The sequence below is a fragment of the Lissotriton vulgaris genome, chromosome 7, assembly GCF_964263255.1.
Source record: "Lissotriton vulgaris chromosome 7, aLisVul1.2, whole genome shotgun sequence".
NCBI classification, from domain to species: domain Eukaryota; kingdom Metazoa; phylum Chordata; class Amphibia; order Caudata; family Salamandridae; genus Lissotriton; species Lissotriton vulgaris.
In genome coordinates, this window is record NC_141695.1 from 135194110 (window position 1) to 135216826 (window position 22717).

The following is a 22717-nucleotide window of genomic DNA, read 5'->3' on the forward strand; positions in this document are numbered from 1 at the left end:
GCATAAAAAATACAAGAAAAGGAGTTGAGCGAAATCAGTAGGCCACTGAGGAGTTATCAACTTCGCTAAAAATAAAATAAGAAACGTTAGAAATAACCCGTAATAAGAAACATAAAAATGGCGAGGGAAGACAAGCTTGACACCAAGGCAAGCCACGAGGTAACTAGGTTCCGTTGCCTATTCCTGCCCTAAAACATGTCTGCCTCATTGCCCACCACGCCCAAATAACGGTCACATGAAATAGATACAAATCAATAGGTACCTACCCCCATTCCGGAAACTCCCGAAGTGCCACAGGTCCGCGGTTACGCCCATCCGGTAGGCGAGGCCTCGAGGCATGCGGGGCTCGCCTGGACGCAGTCGGAAGGGGAGGCTGTGGGGCGGACGGCCCAGAAAACGGTGATGGCCTCTCCTTCTCTCCTCTTCTGCTGCCCTGCGGGCCACGGGGGGGGGCTGTCTTGCCTCAGCCACCGACCACCCCCTCCCCCCTCTGTATCTCGCCTGGACCGGCCCGCGAAGAAGGCCGAAGCCACAAACAAGAGCGGCGGCGCTTACATGTAGTCCCGCCACATGTCAACGCCTGGACAAGTGCAAGTAGTCCCGCCACATGCCGACGCCTGGATAGTTACAGGTAGTCCCGCCACATTTCACATTCCTGGAGAGTTGGAGGTAGTCCCGCCACATGTCCACGCCTGGAAGTTACAGGTAGCCCAGCCACACGACAACGCCTGGACAGTTACAGGTAGTCCCGCCACATGTCAAAAAGGGGGGGGGCTGTCTTGCCTCAGCCACCGACCACCCCCCCCCCCATCTTCAATAGCCGGCACGGCCAATATCGAAACGGCGGAGCCGAGGATCGGCGAGGGGTCGCTGGAAGGGGGAGGTGACGCGAACGAGCCTCCCCCACCTCCCTCCAGGTGGAGGCTTCCAGCGACACCCCAACGCTCTTACTTAAAGAGGGTCCACATCGAAAAGCGGTCTTTTGCCCGGGGCGGGCACATGCCCCATACCGTCTCTCCTCGACCTTGAAGATTCTATAAGAGCCGGGGGGCCCCCGACCCCTCTGCATGGGTGCCCCTGTCCCCCCTCATTGGGACCCGCGACGTCGACACACTCCTGCCGGCGCCAGCCTCAGTTCGGAAATGGCTAAAACACAGCCAAAGTACAGACTTGTTCAGTTCCGGTGGAATGCCAGAATGACCCGGTAGGAAACTTGTTGTTGCCCTCCCCACTCTTTGACTGATGGTCCATTTGTTAGACTGTTACCACATTGCGAAAAAACATTTTGAACTGCCAACAGAAGGTTCTGGTCGAACCATGAGTCATCGGAGACATTCTGACTATACCGGAACCTGCCTGACCTCGCCCAAAATGGCGCCGATACATGAAAACGGAACTTTCGAACTCCCTGTTCGCCCGGATTGCTCGAATATTGGTGCTCTGAGATATGTATGCATTTTTGGACAATGAAAGTCGATAAGATGGATAGTGATTATGTACTTAGAGAAGAAAGCAATACAGATATTGATCATGTGTTTTAACAATGAACTGATTTAGGGTGGGTACTTATTATGAATGGGAACAATGAATTGATGTAATTTAGACAGTGAACGAGCACATGGATAATGAATTAATTAAATATGACTGAATCCTTGACATGCATCATGCTTGCTCTGTAGTAAAGTTTTATACGATTTTATTGCACTGCCGCACTTTATGCAATGAATTACCACCAACTTTGTTCTTCTTATGTACAGTTCCAATCTGCTCCGTGGCCAGTCCACTGGGTTGTAGGCCTGTATTTATACATCAACACTTTTTTATTAAAAGTATTTTGAAAACGAAAGCATAGTTGTAGCGGTTGCATTAATGAGTTTTGAATGTATTACTACTGTGAGCAACGAGAAAGTATGATGAAGGCTGAAGGTTAAAAAGGACCCGATATTTAGCAGCCACATTATGTGTCACAGGTAGCCGGAAAAGTGTTTTAGAAGCCTTAAAGCGACACCACAGAAATGCCACCTGACCGCCACCCTTGCACCCGACCAAAAGGGGTTACGACCAAGTAACTCATGTAGATACGCAGATCGTCAATAATTATCTATCTGACCTTACTGGTCCCTCTGGGCTTAAACGCCGAGATGGTAAAGAAATGCACTACGTGGAGATAGGTCGAGTATGTGGTAGGTAAAAACATTTCCGGATTTATGCGCGCTGATGTGTTTTGAATGCTGCACCCCCCCCCCCCTTCTTCTCCTCCCTTCTGCAGGTCACGTCGGAACCTTGGCTGAAGTATGGAAGGACGATGACCGAACCGCCGATGAGAAAGGGAAGAAGGGAATATGAGCATAGTCCTTATGACAAATAAGTTCTTAAAAAGACGTAGACTTGACATGACTGTATCTCCTCAGAACATAGCGACTAGGAGGATGGACTGACATAGAGACTTGACGGGTACTGTATGACGAAAAATTGGCTCGAAATAACACGTTAGAAGAATGTAACTAGACATTTGACTAGGTAGGGAAAGGACGAAAAGAGAAGTGCACGGGTAAGGGTTACCTAGACCGCACCAATCTGGGGAATTAGAAATGTTGCTGATGTTCAAAATGTACTGCTTCCCCCTTCTCGTACTCTTATAGATCTAGCCAAGCTGTCCGACTGTTCTCCCGATCAATACTTGCCGTTGCCTCAGCCCGGAGTACTTCCCACCAAAGGAAGGAACTGAAAAATGGTTTAAGATCCAACCATGGGTAAATAGCGCAACCAGGTTAATTTCTGATCGACTGATCGAGATGTAAGTATTGGCAATTGAGAACGCTCGAAAAGATAACAGGTGAGAGGGAAAAGGGAGGAAAAGGTAGACAGAGCTAAGCACGTAGGTAAATAGGATAGTAAAAGATAAGTAGGATATAAAAACATATAGATCTCGTTGGCCAACTATTGTTTTATGTTTTTGTTGTGAATGTCTTATGTATGTAATACATGTACTGTCTTCCTTCGTCTGAGTGTGTGTGTGTGTGTGTGTACTGTAGGGGTTTGTGTTCTTTCTTTGTTTACGTCTCTCCGTTACCTGACCTCCTACTGTTCTGTGTTGCGAACGCACCAAACGACCTATTTTTGTACACGTCTCTCCCTTCCTCTATCCCTCTCCCCCACTCTCCCCCTCTCTCTCTCTCTCTCTCTCTCTCTCTCTCTCTCTCCCCTTCTCTTTCTCTCTCTCTCTCTCTCTCTCCCTCTCTCTCTCTCTCTCTCTCTCTCTCTCACTACATGTCATGCGTGTACCAAATGGCTCGTTTAGATTGCGGACAACTCTCACTCTATGAGAGTCTCCATATTTCATCTTCCTTCTTATGGTAAAATCGTGCCTCACAGGCACCGGTCTGATTGGGTAATTATTGAACACGAAGGTGTTCAACGAAATTGACCAAAACTAAAAATGATTGTACGTCGCCATATTACTACCTCTCCTTTCTGTAAAATAAATGAACTCGAATTGGCTGAGAAAGAAAGGACAGGTAAGACGACTAAGGTCCCCCAATCCGGCCTTTATAGGGGAACTGTATGTCAATGGCACCTTATTTTTCTGTTCATCAGAGACGAACGCCAACGTCCAGCTTGACCCCCAATGCCCAGATTACCCCACCCCTTTTGCACCCAAGCGCGAATGCCCGAAGCGTCCCCGCCCATTGATAGACCCCAGTTGCTGTCCCAGGTATAAACATGATGACCATGAGTCCCTCAAGAAAGACTTACTTTACCTGACTCTCGATGATAGCGCCCCCGCCCTGTTTGAAAAGGTTAGCCAGTCCTGAAGGGAAATGCTCCGCAACGTTGAATATGATGTAATGCACAGTTGATGGGAATCTTATTTGTCCTCACTTGAGTTATAAATAGGACGATGGATAAACCTGCCATAAACTCAGTAGGAATGCTGACACATGCACTGCTTGGTAATAGACCTCTGACTGTGACCGATGAGCATAACTCTCAAATGCGTAGAATTGAGGGAGGAACTCACATGCGTAGATATCTTCTTCTGCCATTTCTCTAAAACCTTGTCTTGTACCTATTCAAAGATTCACGATCACCGAAGGAGATGGGTCAGATGTGACGTACAGCCTGACTGCAGATCTTGGGACACGTGTGACCTCGACCAAAGGTGGAGCTGCAGAGCAACAAGATACGGGACGAGACCGCAATTTCAACGTGGAAAATGAAGTATGACGGGCCGCCTTGAAGCCCTCCGTCTGCTAACCCACGTGTGCCTGGAGTCTCCGTCCCCCTTCTTTGGGCCCGATTGATGGGCCTGCCTGCTTGTTATCCTTTGCTCCCTTGGTCCCTTTTGTGTGCCCCAGGAACTCTGACCCAACTCCGCTCTCCCTCCTATCGACTATTTGAACCACCCTCACCCTCTTTCCCGCGTGACTTTTTGCCAAAAGGAAGAACTGCATTCATATGGGAATAGGGTGTTGCCACGGAAAATATAGGTGCCGAGCATAAGGCGCCACCAAAAACGGATTGTTTAGGGAACAGGACTGTGGTCTAACAGCAGAGGACTGACCGCACCCTGCCACGGATAAGGATAGAACCGAGCTGGACCTATAGCTCCACCGCCGGTGCTCAACAGCGCCAACGAAAGTACCCGGATTAGAGCCTACCAGTGATGGCTCACTGATAAAAAGACACTGGGACGAAGAGATCTTGTGTATTGAACTGAATTCCGCTCTCAACTACCTGGTCAAAACTGTTCATTGGTCATATTTTTTAAGTTAGGAAGATTTATGCTATGTAGTGCGTTTAATTGTCAGGAACACAACGAAATGCAATTTCCCATGTGCTGCATTCTGCCCATCACCTCCACTGTCTATGATTGTACGCCAAAATGTTAATATCAACGAATGCTAATTCTTCAACGATGCCTGTCTATCTGTAACCCCCTCAATTGCAAAAAATGAACGCTGTAATGTAAAAGGGGCGACTGTGGAAATTGAAGTAATTGATGTACATAAACAGCATTCATTTCCCTTCTTCCCCCACTCCTCTCCCTGTGAGCACCATGAATACCGTAAACTATTGACCGTGTCACTCTGCCAGTAAGAGCCCATACCTATATGCATATGCACAACCATCCTAGGCACCATGGCCTTTTACCCATTGGAATCCCCGGCTTCTCTCCTGCGCGTATCTTACACCTCCCCCCCCCCCTCTCATGCATAGACCATGAAACCCTCTCCCTCTGCGCGACCCTGCTGTGAAAGGCAACTCTCCTGCTTGACCCGCACAAAACCCCCCCATTCCCTCTTGAAGAGGCATCCTTCGCCTTAGCTGACATAGCCCTCCCCAGCTGCACCTGACTGCCCCCTCTCTCTCTCTCTCTCTTGTACGGGTCATAAGATCTCTCTCTCTCTCTATGTGACTCTGTCCCCGTGTCCACCCTGGCTCCCCCCTCCCTTCTCCCCACATGGGCAAGCCGTAAAACCTTCTTCTTCTGCAAGACCCTGTCCTTGAGAGCCACGGCCGCGCCTGACCAACACCTCCTTTCCTTCCATGAATGCCCCTCTGTTGACAAGCCTTCCCTCCGCGCTCGATTGTCCACGCAGCATGAATACCACTCCTTTGATGACCCCTCCCCCCCGAGTCCGGCTGACCACACATGTCCGAGGCCATCGCCTAAGCCAGGAGATACCATTTACTGCCCTTATTGTATGAAGTCACTCCTCTTCAAAGGACCCACTATTGATCCTAGCCACCCCACCCCCTGGGCTATGATCAGACGCACACATCCTAAACAGTTGACGGAACACTCAGCTGCGTGATTGCCCTCCCCTCTTATCAGCAGGTCAAGGGTCCCTATTGTGAACTTATGTGGGGTAGGATTGACACGAGGATTATAGGGATGTCTTTTCCTTTGCGTCACACTGTCCTGATTGTACTCTCAAGCGTTTTGTAAGGTATAAAAGAAAGAGTCTCAGCTCACTTGTTAGAGCACCTCCCGATGACACCTTGCTTCGTGTCTGAAATGACTGGCTCTCCTCATGAGAATTAAACTCTGTTCTTGATTCCTGCATCCAGCGCCCGTCTCTTTATTTGATAACTATTCAGAATGGGAACTAAGAGGCGTCTTGCGCCAGCAGCCTGGGCATCGATAGCAATGCGGGCTCATTTTCCACAGAGTCCTTCCAGCGAGGAGAGCTCGGACAAAGGGTTTCCTGTCCGGGGCGGTGCTCGCACCATCCCAGACAGGGTTTTGTGTATCCTGGGTAGGCAGGGCTTTACAGGAAGGTGACTGCGGAGTGGTACCCTGGTGCACACTACGCATCTGCCGTCTAGAACCAGTTCCAGGGGCACCCCAGCCCCTGACCTGGGGAAAGTCCGGCATGGGAGAGGGGTGTAACCACCCCCCTTCCTGGTCCCACCCCTAGGGCAGGACCTAGTCGCGTACCCACCCCTTTCTTTAGGATAAAGGCAGGAGCGGGAACCCTTCCAAATTAGATCATCTTTGAATCAAGATTACTTTCTACGAAAGGAACTCTCGACTCTTCTCAAGATTTCTCCCTTGTGGCTAAGGAGTAGTCACCCTGCATCCGCAGGCACCATCTAAGAACTCTGCGGTTTGCTGCACGTCCTTCCTCAGGAATCCGACTGCCCAGCTCGACGAGAACCGGCTTCCCTGGCACCTCTGACCTCTACCCACATCGTCAGCTCAGCTGAGATCCGTGGGTGCGACGAGACCTCGAGGGACCAGCCATCTTCAAAACCTGCACGATTTCTTAACCAGCACGACCGCCGAGGGATCCTCTGGTGAGTGCTCTGGGGTCCGAGAAGCCCCGACCCTGAGCAGCTCCAGCACCGAAGTTCAGCCTCCCTGCATCTCACGATCTGCGTGGGGCCCTCCTGCTCTTTGCTGCTCAGCACGTTGTCTGGCTACAAGCCGCTGGCTTGTGGCCTTCTCGATGACGCCCGACAACCAACGCTGCTGGTCTGGTTGCTCTAGACTGGCCTTTGCTCTCCTCTGAAGAGGAGCACCCCGGACCCTCCTGGTCCCCTCAAGACGCCATTTTAGGTCCACCACGTGGCCCTGAATTTGCCAAGGCTTGTTGCCCCAATCCTGGGCCCAGCGACGCAGACAGCATCAACCTTCGTGGGACAGCTCGCACCTCCATCCTGGTTGCCGACAACGCCTCCTGGTCCGTGAGACTGCAGAGCCTAGCGTCGCCCACTCACCTAGTCGAGGTGACGATCATCCGGTGCCCTCCTGGTACCCTCTGACTACTGGCTAGTAGTTACGAACTTGGTCCCCTCTGCTTTCAGGTGTCATCCATCTCTGATCCAGGCTTGGATCTCTACGAACTATCTCCACTGGTCGCCGGCCAGCAACTCCTTCCTTCCGGCTCCTGGTTCGTCAGCGAGGACTCCCGACGTCTGTAAAGACTTGTGCAGCCGCAGCCCCTGGGCGGAGCAAGGAGGAGCCCCAGGTCGATAAACTTACTAGAAATTTTATTCCTGGGGGTATGGGGAAACCAGTGTAGGAGCCCCACCGCCGCATCCAATGATAAGAGTCTCCCTGTCACCTCCTCCAGGGTCGTCGCCACCTCCTGCCAGTAGGATGTCAGTCCTGGACAGGCCCATAACATGTGTAGGAGGTTCGCCTCCTGAGCCGGGCATCTAGGGCATTCCGCCGAGGCCGTGGCAAAATAACGCCTGACTTTCACCGGGGTCAGGTACGCTCTATGGAGAACATAATAGTGGACCAGTTGGAAACGGGCATTGCGTGTGCCCTTCCAGGCCCGTCTCACCAACTGGGACCAGGTCGTTTCCGGGATCTCCCTACCAATGTCCTCCTCCCAGCGGGTCCTCAAAGTGGTGAGAGGAGCCAATCCCTCGGTAATCAACCTGCCGTATAGGCAAGTGACCGCCTTCACCGTGCCCGCCGACATCATTACGTACTGGCACACCTGAGATAAGTGGGGTTCCTCCTGCCCGTTCTTCCAGTGTGCCTGGATCGCTCGTACAATGGCCGAGTGCAGCAGAAAGTCACCTCGGGAGATCCCGAAGCGGTCAATGAGATCCTGAAAGGACAAGAGCGCGCCGTCCTCGTACAGATCACCAACGAGCTGTAAACCGGAATCCTCCCAGGCCGCCAAACGTGACCAATCCCCTCCGTGGGGGAGGGCCGTCAGCATCCCCAACGGTATTTCAGGCGCATATGGTGTTCTCAGTTGGCCTCGGGCGTGGGCCCGATTCCAACACAGGCGGACAGTCCGCTCCTCCATCGACAAGTCCCGCAGGATTAAACGTTGTCGCAGCGCTATAAAGGAGAGAACATGCCTGGCCATACCTGTCCCTCTTCCGTCTTCCGGGCCTCGGAATTCCCTGGCGATCTCCTGGGTGAAGGTCTGGAGCTGTGCCGCCAGATAATACTTTTCGAAGTCCGGCACAGCGAGCCCCCCCTCGTCTTTCGGCCTCATCAAGGTATTGAGGGCCACCCGCCGCCGGCCCGTTCCCCAGAGGAATCCGACCACCATAGAGCGTAATCGACGGAACGTGGCCGGTGGGACCCAGATCGGCAAAGTCCGGAAGTAATATAATAACCGGGGAAGCGCCACCATTTTGAGCAGGGCGATACGTCCCGCCACTGAGAGCGGCAGCGTGGCCCAAAAGTCCATGCAACCTCGGAGTGCTCGAATGCAGCGGGCAATGTTTCCATCTAGGAGGTCGGGTTGTTCGTGGTAAACGAATACCCCAAGGTACTTAAAGCAGTCGGGCTCCCATCTAATCTCCCTACTCAGCGCAGGGGCGGGGGTACCCCTGCGTACCGGAAAAAGGCAGGTCTTAGACCAATTCACTCGGAGGCCCGAGACCTCTCCGAACTCCGTGAGCGCTAATTCCGCTCCCCGTAACGCATCGACCTGGTCCTCTAGGAAGAGCAACAGGTCGTCCGCATAAAGCGAGACATAATGCGGTCCCGCAGACGTCCATAAGCCCGTATAGTGGGCTCCCGAGCGAAGGTGCAGCGCCAGTGGCTCCACCGCCAGCGCAAAAAGAAGCGGGGACAAGGAGCACCCTTGCCGCGTGCCTCGTTCCACCGGATACCGCGATGAAATCAATGGGCCCGCTCGGACCCTGGCCGAAGCAGAAGCATAAAGAACCGTGGTCCATCGGACAAATCCCTCCCCTAGGCCGAATCTCCGTAACACCGTGCAGAGGTAGTCCCACTCTAGGCTATCAAAAGCCTTCTCCAGGTCCACCGATAAGACTACCGGGGACGGGGCATCCACAAATGGTTCCCCTAGCAAACGGAACAACCTACGAATATTCATAGTCGTGTTCCGCCGCGGGATGAAACCGGCCTGGTCCTCATGCACCAGAGAACTCATGTGTCCCAGCAGCCTCGAGGCCAAGATGCTACTCAGTATTTTGTAGTCCACCGTTAACATCGATAGGGGACGGTAGGACCCCGGGTCGGATGAGTCCCGGCCCGGTTTGAGGAGAGGAACCACCAGCGCCTCACACATCGAGCTCGGGAGTCGCCCCAGCCTCTTCGCCTCCCTGTAGACCACCAGTAATCGAGGGGCTAGTAGGTCAGCGTAAGCTGCATAAAACTCCACTGGTAAGCCATCTAGGCCCGGGGTCTTGTTTCTCGCCATCCGTTTAATGGCCCCGCGGATCTCCCCTAATTCAATGTCGGAACCCAGAGTTTTCGCCACTTCCTGCTCCACCATGCGGAGCTCCAGTGGGCGAAGGTAATTATTAAGCCGGTCTGGGTCGCGTGCAGAGCGACTGCGGTATAAACATTCATAATAATGCCGGAAGCAACTAAGAATCTCCGGTTGGGTGCATACCTCGGTTCCGTCCGCCCCACGCATATTTGTCGTCGTTTGGGACTGGCGCGTAGGGTTGGCCAACCACGCCAACAACGCACTCGCCCTGTCCCCCTCCGCGATAGACCGGACCGTATAGGCCTTATAATCAAAACAGCGGAGCCGTTCGACCTCCACTGCCACCCTCTCCCTCGCCTCCGCCGTTTGTGCTTGCAGTTCCGGGTGTCCGGGGCGTCGAATCTCAAACTCGCGGAGTTCCCGGTCCGCTGTGTCTAGATCAGCCAGGATGACGCGCCTCATGCCCACCTTCTTGGAGATACAGTAGCCCCTCACCACTACTTTAAAAGCGTCCCATTCTAACGCCCTAGTACTCGCGGAGCCGCCGTTGGACGCAAAATAATCCGATATTCTCTCCCCCAAGTCCGCCTTGAAGACATTGTCCTCGAGGATCTCGGGTCGCAATTTCCAGGTGGGCACCGCCGGCGTCCCCGGAAACCAGCGAAGGTCCAGTAGGAGGGGGTTATGGTCCGAGATGGTCCTCGATAAGTACTCCGAACGGACCGCTGCCGAAATCAGTTCGGGCGATCCAAGAAAACCATCTAGTCTGACATGCAACTCATGGAGGCTCGAGAAATATGAATAATCCCTAGTTGCGGGGTGATGCGCCCTCCAAATGTCCGCCAAACCCCAGCGGGTCTGCCAATCCTGACGACCCTTAGCCGTGCGACGGACCGGGGAATCGGGAAGCGGGGGATGCGAGCGGTCTATGTCCACATCCACTACAGAGTTAAAGTCTCCCCCCAGCAGGAGGGGCCCGGCGAAAAAGTGGGCCAACGAGCCCGATAACCTGGAAAAGAAGGCAGTCTGGTCTACATTAGGAGCGTACACACAGCAAACGTTCAGGTCTCTCCCCCCTAGAGTGCCCGAGATGGCCACGAAACGCCCCTCTGGATCCAATACTGTCCTCGTGACTTGAAAGGGGACCCCTGCCCTGATCCATATTAGCGCCCCCCTGGCATAAGCAGAGTACGACGTGGAAAAGACCTGCCCCCGCCACCTACGCTGAAGCGCCGCCCCTTCCGCCTTGTTCAGATGAGTTTCCTGTAGCAGCGCCATTTGCACTCCCCTACGCACTAAATAAGCGTGGACCTTGTGGCGCCTGGACATAGTGTGAAGCCCCCTTACGTTCCAAGTAACACATTTCAAGTTAGCAACATCAGCCATTGTCCCAGATTGTTCTTGCACAGTCCCCCCATCCGGGTCCCCTCAAAGAAAAGACATCAATCCTCCCAGCGCTGATGGCGGCCATTTTCCCCAACCCAAACCAAGCAACCCAAAAACCAACCAAACTCCCCCCCACCCACCCCAGAACAGGACCCAAACTGCACCATCTAGATCCCATCCAAACCTCGTCCTCCATCAACCCCGGAACTCCCCCTAATCCTACGGTCGCCACCGTAGGAAGGCCTTATGGGCCAGGTGCGGGCTGGGCGGAGGCAGTGGGCCCTCGTCGCCCAGGCCACCAGGACTATAACAAGCCCCAAACAGTGCCAAGACCTCCCGGGGCAAAAGCAGAGGCCCCCCAACCCTCTCCCCCTCATTGTCATCAGTAAGGAACGGCAACCGCCTCCCCCCTGCCGGGCCCCCACCCAAAACAAAGCAGTATACCCCGTTACCCTTGTCCATCCAAAAGGTCCTCCACCGATTTCGGTGTGATCACCGGTGTATGGGCACTATCTGCTACTGAACCCTCCGATTCTGATGGTGCTCCCTCATCACCCGGGTTATCTTCCTCCTCGATGACTTCCTCCCTTGCTCCCGACAACTCCGACAATACTTCCAGCACTCCCCTCCGTTCCGATGATGTCTCCGCAGTCGAGGGCCCTCCCGTGCGGCCGCGGCGATTCCTGACCCTCTTGGATCGCCGCCTTTGTTCCAGCTCATCTGCTCGTTGGGACGAGGAGCCAAAGCCATCTTTCCCTGTCCTGTATAGGTCGAGCCAGACACAGACATCCTCCGGGGTGTCGAAGAACTGGGTTTTGTCATCGACAATGATGCGGAGCCTCGCAGGATATAGGAGTGAATACTGAATGCCCTCGCTCCTGAGCTCGCGCTTAACCGCCAGGAAGGAGAACCGCTTACGCTGCGTCTCGTAGGTGTAATCTGGGAAAATGTTCACCTGACTGTTCGCTACCTTGAACGGGCCATTGTGCCTGGCGGCATTGAGGATTAAGTCCCTGTCTCGGAAATGCAGCAACCGCGCCACCACCGGCCTCGGGGTGCGTCCCTGCTGCAGGGGCCGTGCTGGGACTCTGTGGGCCCGTTCCAGAGTGTAGAAGGAGGACAGTCCCTCCGGGACCACCGTGTCTCGGAGCCAGGTCTCCAAGTATTGCACCATGTCGCCATCCTCGATCTTCTCCGGCAGGCCCACCACTCGGATGTTGTTCCTCCTGTTGCGGCCTTCCGCGTCCTCCGCCCTCCGTTCCAGGGTCTCAATTCGGGATAGGGCGTCCTTCATCGTCGCAGCCAAGGTTCGCTGCGCCGGCTCCAAGGTTTTCACCGTGCCCTCCACCTCCTCGACCCGGTCTGAAAGTTTGCCATGGTCCGCCCTGAGGAGGCCCAGGCTCGTCGCCACCTGAGCAATGTCCTGTTGGAGGGCTGATCTCGTAGTCTCTATCGCCTCCAGGACACGGTCGAACTGTTGCTGCATCGGCGCGCCACCAGAACTTTTTGGGTCCCCATGCTCCTCTTTGTCCTGGGCTTCAGAGTCCGAGGCGTTCTGGGTGGATCCCTTGGCTCCTCTGGGTTTCCCCATGCCTCCAGGGGCACTCCGTGAGGGTCCCGTAGTAAGCGTCTCCGTGTACGGGTGTCGACCACGACCTTCCCGGGTGCTTGTCCTCAATTCGGGTCCGGGCGACCTCCTTCTCCAGAGCCTGTGGAGACTCCGCCGCTTCGGCTCACGCCATCGCCACGGCGTCCGAGGGCACCGATGAGGGGGCGGAGACAGCCGTCGTCGAGTCGGGCAGACCCGTTCACCCACTATAACCCCGGGGTGAGGGCCACCTACTCCCTCGGGTGATCTGTGGCGCCAGAGTGTCGCGCCTCCCATGTAGGTGGACTGGCCAGGAAGACGTAGCTAGTCGCGGAGTCGCGAGGCGGGCCACCGCTTGGATCACAGGGCGTCCGCTCCCGGTGCCCTCCACTGCGTGGGCACCCGCCCGGCCGTCCAACCGAGTGCAAATCCGTTGTAAGAGGTCCAATCCAGTAATGTCCAATGTCCAGAACAGCCGGGGATGGCGAAGCAGGGCGCCAGTCGCCTCCCACGGCACCTCTTCAACTCAGTAGTTCCGAATAGGGGGACAAAGGGGTCCGGGCGCCATGTTGGGTCGCACTCCGCAACTCCGCAACTCCGCAAACTTCGGTTTTACTTCGGAACAACCCTCGTCTGAGCTTCACCAGGGGTCCCGGCAGGTTTCCGTCGGCACGCTCAGCAGAATGCGGGGTCTAGGGTGCCCCGCAGCCTCCGATTTTCAGGATAATTCCGGGCTTAGTCCCGGAGCCGAGCTCTCAGGCGACCATCGCCATCGGCGCCCAAGCCACGCCCCTTGGGGGGATCCACTTGAAGGTCTTATGGAGGATGCAGAGGAAGTGGAAGCAAGTGGAGGCGACGGCGTTGATCTGGGAGGTCATGGTGATGGAGGAGTCTAGAATGATGCCTGGGGTTTTGAGCATGGTCTGATGTTGTGGGTGGATATCTAAAGGCGGAAGGCCATCAGAAGTAGTCCCAGGCGGTGGAGGAGGGTCCAAGGACGAGGACCTCTGTCTTCTCCGAGGTTGAGCTTAAGGCCGCTGTAGTTCATCCAGGCTGCAATGTATTTCATTCCTTCCTGGAAGCTGAGTCTGGTGTCTTTGTGGTTCTTCGTGAGGGATAGGATGAGGTGGGCGTCGTCGGCGTAGAATACTATGTTGAGCCCATGCTGTCTAATGATGGCGGCGAGGGGGGTCATGTAGATGTGGAAGAGCGTGGGGCTGAGCGAGGATCCTTGGGGTACTCTGAAGTTGAGCACTGTGGGTTCAGAGAGGAAGGGTGGGAGTCTGATCCTTTGGTTTCTGCCGGTGATGAAGGTGCTTATCCAGTCGAGGGCGGTACCCCGTATGCCAGCGTCGTGGCGTCTGGCGGCAAGAGTGCGGTGCGAGACAGTGTCGAAGGCTGCAGAGAGGTCTAGTAGCATGCAGAAGTCATCGGTGGCGGCGAGGAGGTCGGTCTCTGTGCTGTGGATGCTGAGGAATCCGGACTGGGAGGAGCCGAGGATGGCATTCTTTTCGATGAAGGTGGTCAGCTGGGCGTTGACGTACCTCTCGGTGACTTTGGCTGCGAAGAAGTGGAGTGGTGTGGCTCACTGGTTAGAGGCAGCAGACCCGAGAGCAGAGGACGGCCCGGGACCAGGGTTCAATTCCCGGGGCGGCAGGGTCGTGGACCAGGGTCAGCGGACTCGATAATTCTCATCTCGGTGCCCACTCAAACCAGGGATCACACTCGGCAACTATGGGCATTAGCTTGCCTCATCTCCACAACGGCCCCCCACATACGCCGGGGATGCCTGGTTTCACCTTGGAGATACCCAGTAGGGACCATCTCATAGGGAAAGCCAGGACAGGTTCCCCAGCGGTCTACTGCGCAGAGATACTCCTTCAGGAGTCGATTCTAGCGCATTACAAACCCACAATTAAAGGGAAGAGATATGGGTCAGTAGTTTTTCATGTCCGTCAGGTCAGCCAAGGGTTTCTTGAGGAAGGGCCTGACTTCTGACTGCTTCCAGTCATCAGGAAAGATGCCAGATTAGAAGGAGGCGTTAATGGTCCGGCATAGTTCGGGTGCTATGGTGGCCCTAGTGGTGCGGCGCGGCGGGCAGGGTAGTATATATAGAAATCCGGTACGTTGAATCCCCCCCTGTCGTAAGTTAAAGACAAGGTTCATGGGGGCAAGGGTTCATGGGGGCTCCTGAGTGGGTGTTCTTTATGATCATTGCGGTGTCTTCAGTATTAGCTGTTTTCCATATTTTCATGGTGGGCTGGTTGTCGGTGGTAGAGAGGAGTGTTGTGTCTTGAGTTTATTCACTGAAGTTGTCGTATAGGGCTTGGATTTTCCCGGTGAAGTAGGTGCTACGCTTTTTGCAGAGGTCCTGGGATGCTGTGACGTCCATGCCTTCACTGGGAGGTTTGGTGAACTGCTGTATGATGTTGAAAAGGCATTTTGCGTAACTGGCTTTGGTGTGGATTTTGCTCTTGACAAAGGTCCTTTTGGTGTCTCTTATGCTCTGGTGGTATTCAGTCATGGCGATCCTGTAGGTGTTCTGGACTTCAGTGGTTTTCCTGCTCCTCCAGAGTTTCTCGAGGCATCTGCAGGAACACCTGGCTTCTTGGAGGTCAGTAGTGAACCAGGCGGCCTTCAGGGGGCGTTGTCTGATGGAGTGGCAGAGGGGTGCAATCTTATCTAACCAGCTGGTGATCCAGAGGAGTAGTTCTTTGGCTGCAGAGTTGGCTTTGGTCGCGGTGGAGGGGAGAGGAGGGGAGGTCATGGAAGAGGGTGGTGTTAAGGTGCTCCTTTGTGACCTTGCTCCAGTTCCTTTGTGGTGGGCACTGGGTTGGCTTGGATGCCGTGGTGATGTTGAAGGTGAAGTGTACACAGTAGTGATCTGTCAGGGGGGTTGTGTGGTGTGGCTGAAGTGGATATTTGTTCCTCCTGCGAAGGAATGGGTCGAGGATGTGTCCAGCTTTGTGGGTGGGGGTGGTGATGAGCTGCTTTAGTCCGAGGTTGGCGAGGTTGTGCGGGAGGGTGGTTGAGTTGGGGTCCCTGCTGTTGTTGAGATGAAAGTTCAGGTCTCTGATTAGAATGTATTCCATCGAGGCGATGGCGCGGGCAGCGACAAGGTCAGCAATGGTGGTGGTGGAAAAGGCACGAGGCCCATCGGGTCAGTAGGCTAGGGTCCCGTGCAGGGTGGTTCTAGTCTGGATCAGGAAATGGAGGTGCTCTCTGTTGGAGATGGAGAGGCTCATGCTTGAGGTAGAGAGTCGGAGGGAGGTCTTGTGCGCAATGGCAAGAACTCCTCCTGGGCGATGGGGTTTCCTTTCTCTGGATCTTGTATCTGTCAGTGATGGCAGTGGCGATGTCGGGCGGAGGTGGTGTTTGTTGGTCCATGTTTCAGTGAAGAAGGTGACGTCTGGTGAGAGGGTATTGAGCAGGTCCCAGATATCTATGGTGTGTCTGTGTAAGGAGCGCACGTTGACTGAATCAAGGAGAATTACTTGACACTAGAAAAAAGGTCTTCAATGAGTTTTTGAAACACAGTATATTTGTTTGAGACCTCAATGAGAAAGGCATGAAATTCCACAGCTTACAAGCCAAATGCAAGAAACTTCTGCCAAAACAATTTGCCATCTTTACCTTGGGAATAGCCACCAACCGGGCAGTAGATGATCTTAAATCATGCCGAGGGTCATGCCACCTAAGGCCTGGACAGGTAACCAGAGTAGGTCCCTAATGCTCTTTGATATGGAACTGAGATTTTGAATTTTTAAGAATAAGTGGGCTGCCGCATTCTGCAGAGACTGAAATTTTGACTGAAGACGCTTCTTTAATCCCAAATGGAGAGCATTACTATAGTCTATCTTGGACAGAACCAAGGCAACTATTACCATGTGTTTTATATCTAGACTGGGGAAGAGAACTCATTGCTAAAACTTATCTTGAAAGTGAGGTTGCTATTTTGAAAAAGAGACTGCTGCTGAGAGTACATAATGTATGGTCCGCTCTGTACAATTGCTACATATTTAAGACCAGTATCCAACACCAGACTCTGTTCCTAGGATGTATTTGTGCTCCACCTGGGGAGAAAAGCCAGCTCTGCCATGCACTAGATTGGATGCTATTCCCAATGTCCAGATCCAAGGTAAGTGTATGTGGGGAATGGTACCTGATATTGGACCCCACATTGTATGAATATGACCACCATGTGACACCTAGCCCCAGAGATAGACATGTGTAAAGACCTGTTGACTGACCACTCACTACTGGATCCATGGCTACTGGCCTACACCACTGCTTGGGGATACACATCCACTTCTTGTGTGCATGGTACTTGGGATATGATATATTTTTACTTAGTGACAGCTTACCTCTGCAATATGTCAGGGATGTTGAAATCACTCTCACTAAGACTTCAGACCATGATAGTGAAGATATGGTTGGCACTAGACATCTCCTCACCCCCCCCCCCCCCCCTGGGTCAGTGGGAATTTAACTCCTCTAAATTGAAACTCCATGATACTAAACGTAAAGTGCAGGAGTTTTTGAACAGATACTTAGAGGAGAAACAACACTCCGTGACCGTACCCCATAACATTTAGGAAGCATGTAAGGCATGGAAAAGAGGGGAGCTGAGGCAAGATTCTGCCATTATGAAGCAACGAACACTCACTAATCATTTAGCTAAAGAACTGCAGAAAACACTTTTCACAACTCAATACAATAAGAAACAAACGCTACGCATGAGCACTTGCAAAATAAATTATCACTCAACGAATTACACTTTTTAACTAGCAGAAAAGGCCTTTTTCCACTTAAAGCAAAGAGTGTATAGAAGGGGAAAAAGCAATCTGCTTGCTGGACAACTGAGGCACAAAGAAGCCTCTCATTCAATTGCAGCCATAAAAAAAATGAACGGGGGCTGCTCACACATCCGGTAGATATCTTTTCCGTCTTTAGTGTCTCTTATAAAAACGTATACACTCATTCGGTATCTTATCCACTTTTAATGCCTTCTATAAGGGACAGCACATACCATCTTCTTTTGTGTGGAGTAACTTGCAAGTTAGGAGAGGCCTATCTATTTATGTGCGGTATTCTCCACCTTGACTGCGGAGGCTTCACAGTGGTAAAGTTACTAATAAATTGTTTGATTCTGAATGCCAAAAAAGAGTAAACCTACACAAAATAGTAAGTTTACCTTTCTGAATTGGGCACCGAGTATCGCATTTCTGTAGCACACACTACTAGCCATTAAGGTGGCAGTAGACTTCCAAGTTTGGCAATGCCTTGGCCTGTGGCAACACTACGTATATTAGATCCAAAACAAGAGATTTCATTGGATCTCCCACCTTTACAGATCAAAGGATAATATCGTTTAATGTCCATCCATCTGTTTTGAAGTCAAATTCTAGACATATGAAATATGTGTCTTTTTTTAATTCAGACATATGTTCCACACTTTTTCTCCCTTACATGACTCAGCCTCTTGCTGATGGGAATCCTCCAGGAAACGTATAGGGACAGCAGTTAGTAACATTCTGTACATTTGGTCCACTCACTTCATTCATGCCATGGTAGTGAAAATACATGTAACCAATAACATGTTATGTGGATCAACAATACTAATAAACATATACCTATATTTCTTACTAGAGTGAGAAAGTCATACTCGAGTTTATTACTACAGTACAGCAAAATTGACATAAGAAAACACTGCTTACTGCCTCATGTAATAATTACAGATTTCTGTACAGTCAAAAACCATCCTGAGTGAGAATTTACCTTAATGCAGAAATGTAACAACTTGTTTACGAGATTTGTTGAGTATCGTTTGTCAAAACAAATGCATATGAATACATGACATAGAATAAAGCATCTATGCTGATGCTTAGAGTATAATATGTTTTTATCACCATTGTTGAGAGCAGGGATCCACTTCACTCTTCATGTGTCATGGCCTCTGCCTACATTGAACAATATTCATGAACAGCATAATTCTCTCTGTGCATGAAATGAAATGAAATGAAGGAAAATTTATATCGCGCAGACTAAGCCCCAAAGGGCATCAAGGCGCCTGCATATATATTATATATGGGATAGTTATACGTACACTGGGGTGTTGCAGGGGTGCAGTTATCCGTGGTGCAGCACACCGAACTGGTTCTTAATGTCATGGATGGGTTGCTCAAACTAGAGGTCTTATCGCATTCACTAGGTAGCCCACAGGATCGTCTAAACGTGGTGAGTGTTGTACCGGCTTTAATAAGGAGAAATAAAATGTTAATGCGTATTTTTGGCTGCCATAAAACATGCAGTACAAATGCAGTGTAAAGGAAATGTTTATTTTGTAAATCATATTAAAAAACATAGATAAGCACTGGATCCAGGAAGTACTGGAATCTATTTTACCCCTAACTATGAGCTTATTCGCCTCAGTTTCATTCCACCCAAAAGATCTCTTTCCCTTTGCCTCTAACGTAAAGATGTAGAGTTTTAGGTAATGCTTTAACTTAGTTTTTTAATTCATAACCCTGACTGTACATAAACACACATCCAATATATATATATATATATATATATATACATATATATATATATATATATATATATATATATATATATATATATATATATATATATATATATATATATATATATATATATATATATATATATATATATATATATATATATATATATATATATATATATATATATATCCAACAAAACGCTCAGTCAGAGTGCTGGAGGCCCCGGGGGAGGTGGCGTGCGTTCCGGTCGAGCCAGCCGGAAAAGAGTATAAACCTCAAACAGCAAGATGCACGCTCTCAGCAGCTGCCACAAAACACCAGACCAGGTACAATCCAAGGGTGTTTATTCCACAAGCTACATGTTTCGGCTTCTCACAAGCCTTGTTCACGCAAGTGAAAGATCGTGTGCACAAAATATATATATATATATATATATATATAATTTGGTGACAGCTTGGCACCTTGGACGCACCGCCCTAGAGCGCCCAGAAACCTGGAAGTGGGTCGTGCTGTGAAGGAATATATATATATATATTTATATATATATATTTTTTTTTCACACAAGGAATGTGGCACTCCTGGATGGTTTCTCACGCTTCTTCCACTCGCGTTTCAGCCATTCTAGGCTTTTGTCACGGTCGGTAAGTCCTTCATTACTTTCTATATTTATACTCTCCCAAATCTGTCTTTAAGTGGCATTATGGGATTTCAAATAATGCTCTATTCTTTATCTGGAGTTTAGTACTCTGAGAGATCGTGTTGGAAAACTACGCCAGATAGAGTCACGTATAATCATAAGACTCAGGACAAAGAGCCCATGAGGCATAAACAATGACGAGGAACTTTATGTACACCTAGATCAAGAACCGAGTTGGTCCATTTGCTACTTGTGAAACAGTGAAATGAAAAAATTAGAGTACTAAACTCCAGATTAAGAACAGAGCATTAGATGTACAAACAAGAAATGTTGATTAGAGCACTAAACTCGATGAAAGCATTTCTGAAATGTCACCACTGTTAAAAACTAAAATTGGTTAAGGAACTATACCAATGCATAACATCTGAAATTGAACCTTTATTGCAATTACCAAGGCGCATAACAATGCTAGCCAACAATATGAGATACAATGTGATGACATTAAGCGCAATTGTCTTTCTGTTGTTTTGATAAAGTTTGAAATTCTGTGTAAAACCATATATCCCATAATGCCACTTATAGGCAGATATGGGAGAGTATAAATATAGAAAGTAATGAAGGACTTACCGACCGTGACAAACGCATAGAGTGGCTGAAACGTGTTGGTGGGATGAAAACGCTTAATAAAGAAGCTTGAGAAACCATCCAGGAGTGCTGCATTCCTTGTGGGAAAAAATTAATTTGGGCCAGGATCCGGCCCCGTTGCAGAGCACCGGCTGTCGAGCGCTCCTACAGCAAAGGATCACTACGCACCGCCAGTAAGTGCACCGCCATTACCCAGCCTTGGACCACCTTTGTGACTCGTGAATATCGAACCTTGGGTAACGGACGCTGCCAGATACTGGAATTTGGCATGGTTCCGCAGCAGTCTTGAAAGTGGGTCTGCAGTGCAGAGCAACACGGAATTTGAGACTATCTCCACCGAGACATTAAAATTGAAAAAGGCGGGTTCGTAATGTTTGAACTGAATTGTGAAAACCACACATACCATCATGCACTGTAAAATATTATCATGTTGATGCTCACTAGAGGGTCGAGAATGGTTTAAGATCTGCACTTGTGGGGACTCACAATCAGTTTTTTTTGCCAGGGCTCACCTCAGAAGAAGTTCCAAGATGGCATGAAATGCGTCAGGATTGCCCAGAATTGCTCAAATAAATGCTTTGAAAGCACCGTGTTGCGTGTGCGGCTCATCGTTTCCTTGAAGCGGGAGAAAGTGTTGTAATGTGTAGCGGCTTGGTCCTGCTGCAGAGCTACGCACCGCCAGTAAGTGCACCGCCATTACCCAGCCTTGGACCCCCTTTGTGATTCGTGAATATCGAACCTTGGGTAATGGACGCTGCCAGATGCTGGAATTTGGCATGGTTTTGCAGCAGCACCGCCAGTAAGTGCGCCGCCATTACCCAGCCTTGGACCACCTTTGTGACTCATGAATATTGAACCTTGGGTAACGGATGCTGCCAGATACTGGAATTTGGCATGGTTCCGCAGCAGTCTTGAAAGTGAGTCTGCAGTGCGGAACAACACGGAATTGGAGACTATTTCCATTGAGACATTAAAATTGAAAAAGGCAGCCCACTGGAGGGTTCGTAATGTTTGAACTGAATTGCGAAAACCACACATACCATCATGCACTGTAAAATATTATCATGTTGATGCCCACTAGAGGGTCGAGAATGGTTTAAGATCTGCACTTGTGGGGACTCACAATCACTTTCTTTTTTGCCAGGGCTCGCCTCAGAAGAAGTTCCAAGATGGAATGAAATGCGTCAGGATTGCCCAGAATTGCTCGAATAAATGCTTTGAAAGCACCGTGTTGCGTGTGCGGCTCATCGTTTCCTTGAAGGGGAAGAAAGTGTTGTAATGTGTACCGGCTTGGTCCTGCCGCAGAGCTACGGACCGCCAGTAAGTGCGCCGCCATTTCCCAGCCTTGGACCCCCTTTGTGAATTGTGAATATCGAACCTTGGGTAATGGACGCTGCCAGATGCTGGAATTTGGCATGGTTCCGCAGCAGTCTTGAAAGTGGGTCTGCAGTTCGGAGCAAAACGAAATTGCAGACTATCTCCATCGAGACATTAAAATTGAAAAAGGCAGCACACTGGAGGGTTCGTAATGTTTGAACTGAATTGTGAAAACCACACATACCATCATGCACTGTAAAATATTGTCATGTTGATGCCCACTAGAGGGCCGAGAATGGTTAAAGATCTGCACTTGTGGGGACTCACAATCAGTTTCTTTTTTGCCAGGGCTCACCCCTGAAGAAGTTCCAAGATGGAATTAAATGCGTCAGGATTGCGCAGAATTGCTCGAATAAATGCTTTGAAAGCACTGTGTTGCGTGTGCGGCTCATCGTTTCCTTGAAGGGGGAGAAAGTGTTGTAATATATATATATATATATATATATATATATATATATATATATATATATATATATATATATATATATGTGTATATATATGTGTATATATATATATATATATATATTTTTTTTTTATTTTTTTTACTGAAAAAAGCATAGGTGTTACAGATGGTTTAGTTAGGAATTAGCATTTAAAGAACCTTGGAAATTTATAGAAAAAAAACATAGGTTTTAAAGACGTTATAATTAATTGGACATTTCATTCATACTAAACGATAGAAATTTCGCTGTTACAGTTAGTTGAGCTAACTATAACTCGCACCCCCGCAATGCACTGATGATTACATCATTCATGACATGGTCAGTGACATCACTGATGACATCTCAAATGACATCATTGATCACATCATCCAGTGACTATGTGTTTCTAAAAAAGGTAAATATGTTTTATATATATATGCCAAAGTGTATTGAAGAATGAATGGGTGTATAAG

The 22717-nt window shown here is 50.3% G+C and overlaps 1 protein-coding gene across 3 annotated transcripts in view; it reads right to left on the reverse strand.

Moving 5' to 3' along the window:
• The window catches only part of LOC147701007 (phospholipase A2 inhibitor and Ly6/PLAUR domain-containing protein-like), a 256617-nt gene that overhangs the window by 38491 nt on the left and 195409 nt on the right, over nucleotides 1-22717 (reverse strand). For all 3 annotated transcript variants that reach the window (XM_086929830.1, XM_086929832.1, XM_086929831.1), the window contains one exon: nucleotides 18743-18889. In XM_086929830.1, coding sequence (XP_086785956.1) covers nucleotides 18743-18889 — 147 coding nt within the window. The remainder of the gene's footprint in view (nucleotides 1-18742; nucleotides 18890-22717) is intronic.